General features: G+C 37.4%; 1 protein-coding gene across 1 annotated transcript; it reads right to left on the reverse strand.

Moving 5' to 3' along the window:
- Nucleotides 1-524: 524 nt before the first annotated feature.
- LOC145640190 (uncharacterized) lies at nucleotides 525-881 on the reverse strand. Its single transcript, XM_081691493.1, has one exon. The coding sequence runs from the start codon at nucleotides 879-881 to the stop codon at nucleotides 525-527; it is 357 nt and encodes a 118-aa protein (XP_081547619.1).
- Between the last annotated feature and the right edge of the window lie 369 nt (nucleotides 882-1250).

Genomic DNA, 1250 nt, shown 5'->3' on the forward strand with positions numbered 1-1250 from the left:
ATGGAGAAGAAAAGAAGAGTTAGAAAGCCAATTGTCATCCTTGATGCTTGTGTGTGAAAAATACCAATTTAATGTGTGTGTATCTTCAATTCTTACACATGCTTCCAATTCATAAACTCGAACACTTCCTCTTTAAATAGGCACCAAAATTGTTGGAAATCCAATCTAAACCACTTAAAATACAATCAAGAAAGAAAATCAATAAAGAATAGAAACATCAAAAGAAAAACAAAAATCAAGGAAAATAGAGAAAATGGTTTGAAATTCGGGTTGCCTCCCGAAAAGCGCTTGTTTAACGTCATTAGTTTAATGTTCTCCACCCTTCAAGGTGGATCATAGAGAGTCATATCATGAACGACTCCCACAAAAACTCCATAATAGTAACGCTTGAGCCTATGACCATTGACTTTGAAAGTTCTCGAGAAATCTAAAGGAGATATTTCAACAACACCATTAGGAAAAACCTCTAGAACAAAAAAAGGACCACTCCAACGAGACATTAGCTTCCCGGGAAATAATTTCATCTAAGAATTGTAAAGGAGCACCTTGTCACCAATATTGAACTCCTTCTTCTCAATAAGCTTATCATGCACTTCCTTGGTGCGAGTCTTATACATGCTTGCACAATCATATGCATCTAATCGAAGTTCTTCAAACTCATGGAGATCAAGACAACGTTGCTCACTCGCACTTGCCAAGTCAAAATTGATTTTTTTAATAGCCCAATGAGTACAATGCTCAAGTTTGATCGGAAGATGACAAGACTTCCCATAAACCAAGAAGTAAGGAGTAGTGCCAATAGGAGTCTTGAAGGCCGTTCTAGATGCCCATAATGCATCATATAGCTTATCCGACCAATCCTTCCTATTTATTGCGACCATCTTCTAAAGAATCAATTTGATTTGAGGGTTAGACACCTCAACTTGCCCACTAGTTTGACGGTAATAGAGGAGTCCGAAACGTTGATTAACTCCATGCTTCTTCAACATCTTGCAGAAAGCGCTATGCACAAAATAAGATCCATTATCACTAATAACTGCCTTTGGAATGCCAAATCGTGGGAAAATTATCTTCTTGAACATCTTCATTGCTACCTTATGGTTGTTTGTTGGTGAAGCAATAGATTCCACCCATTTTGACACATAATCGACGGTAACAAGAATACATTGATTCCCATATGAAGTAGGAAAAGGACCCACGAAGTCTATTCCCCATACAACAAAAATTTCCAACTCGAGTATAGGTTGTTA

The sequence above is a fragment of the Chenopodium album genome, chromosome 7 (assembly GCF_948465745.1).
Source record: "Chenopodium album chromosome 7, dcCheAlbu1.1, whole genome shotgun sequence".
In the NCBI taxonomy this organism is placed as follows: Eukaryota; Viridiplantae; Streptophyta; class Magnoliopsida; order Caryophyllales; family Amaranthaceae; genus Chenopodium; species Chenopodium album.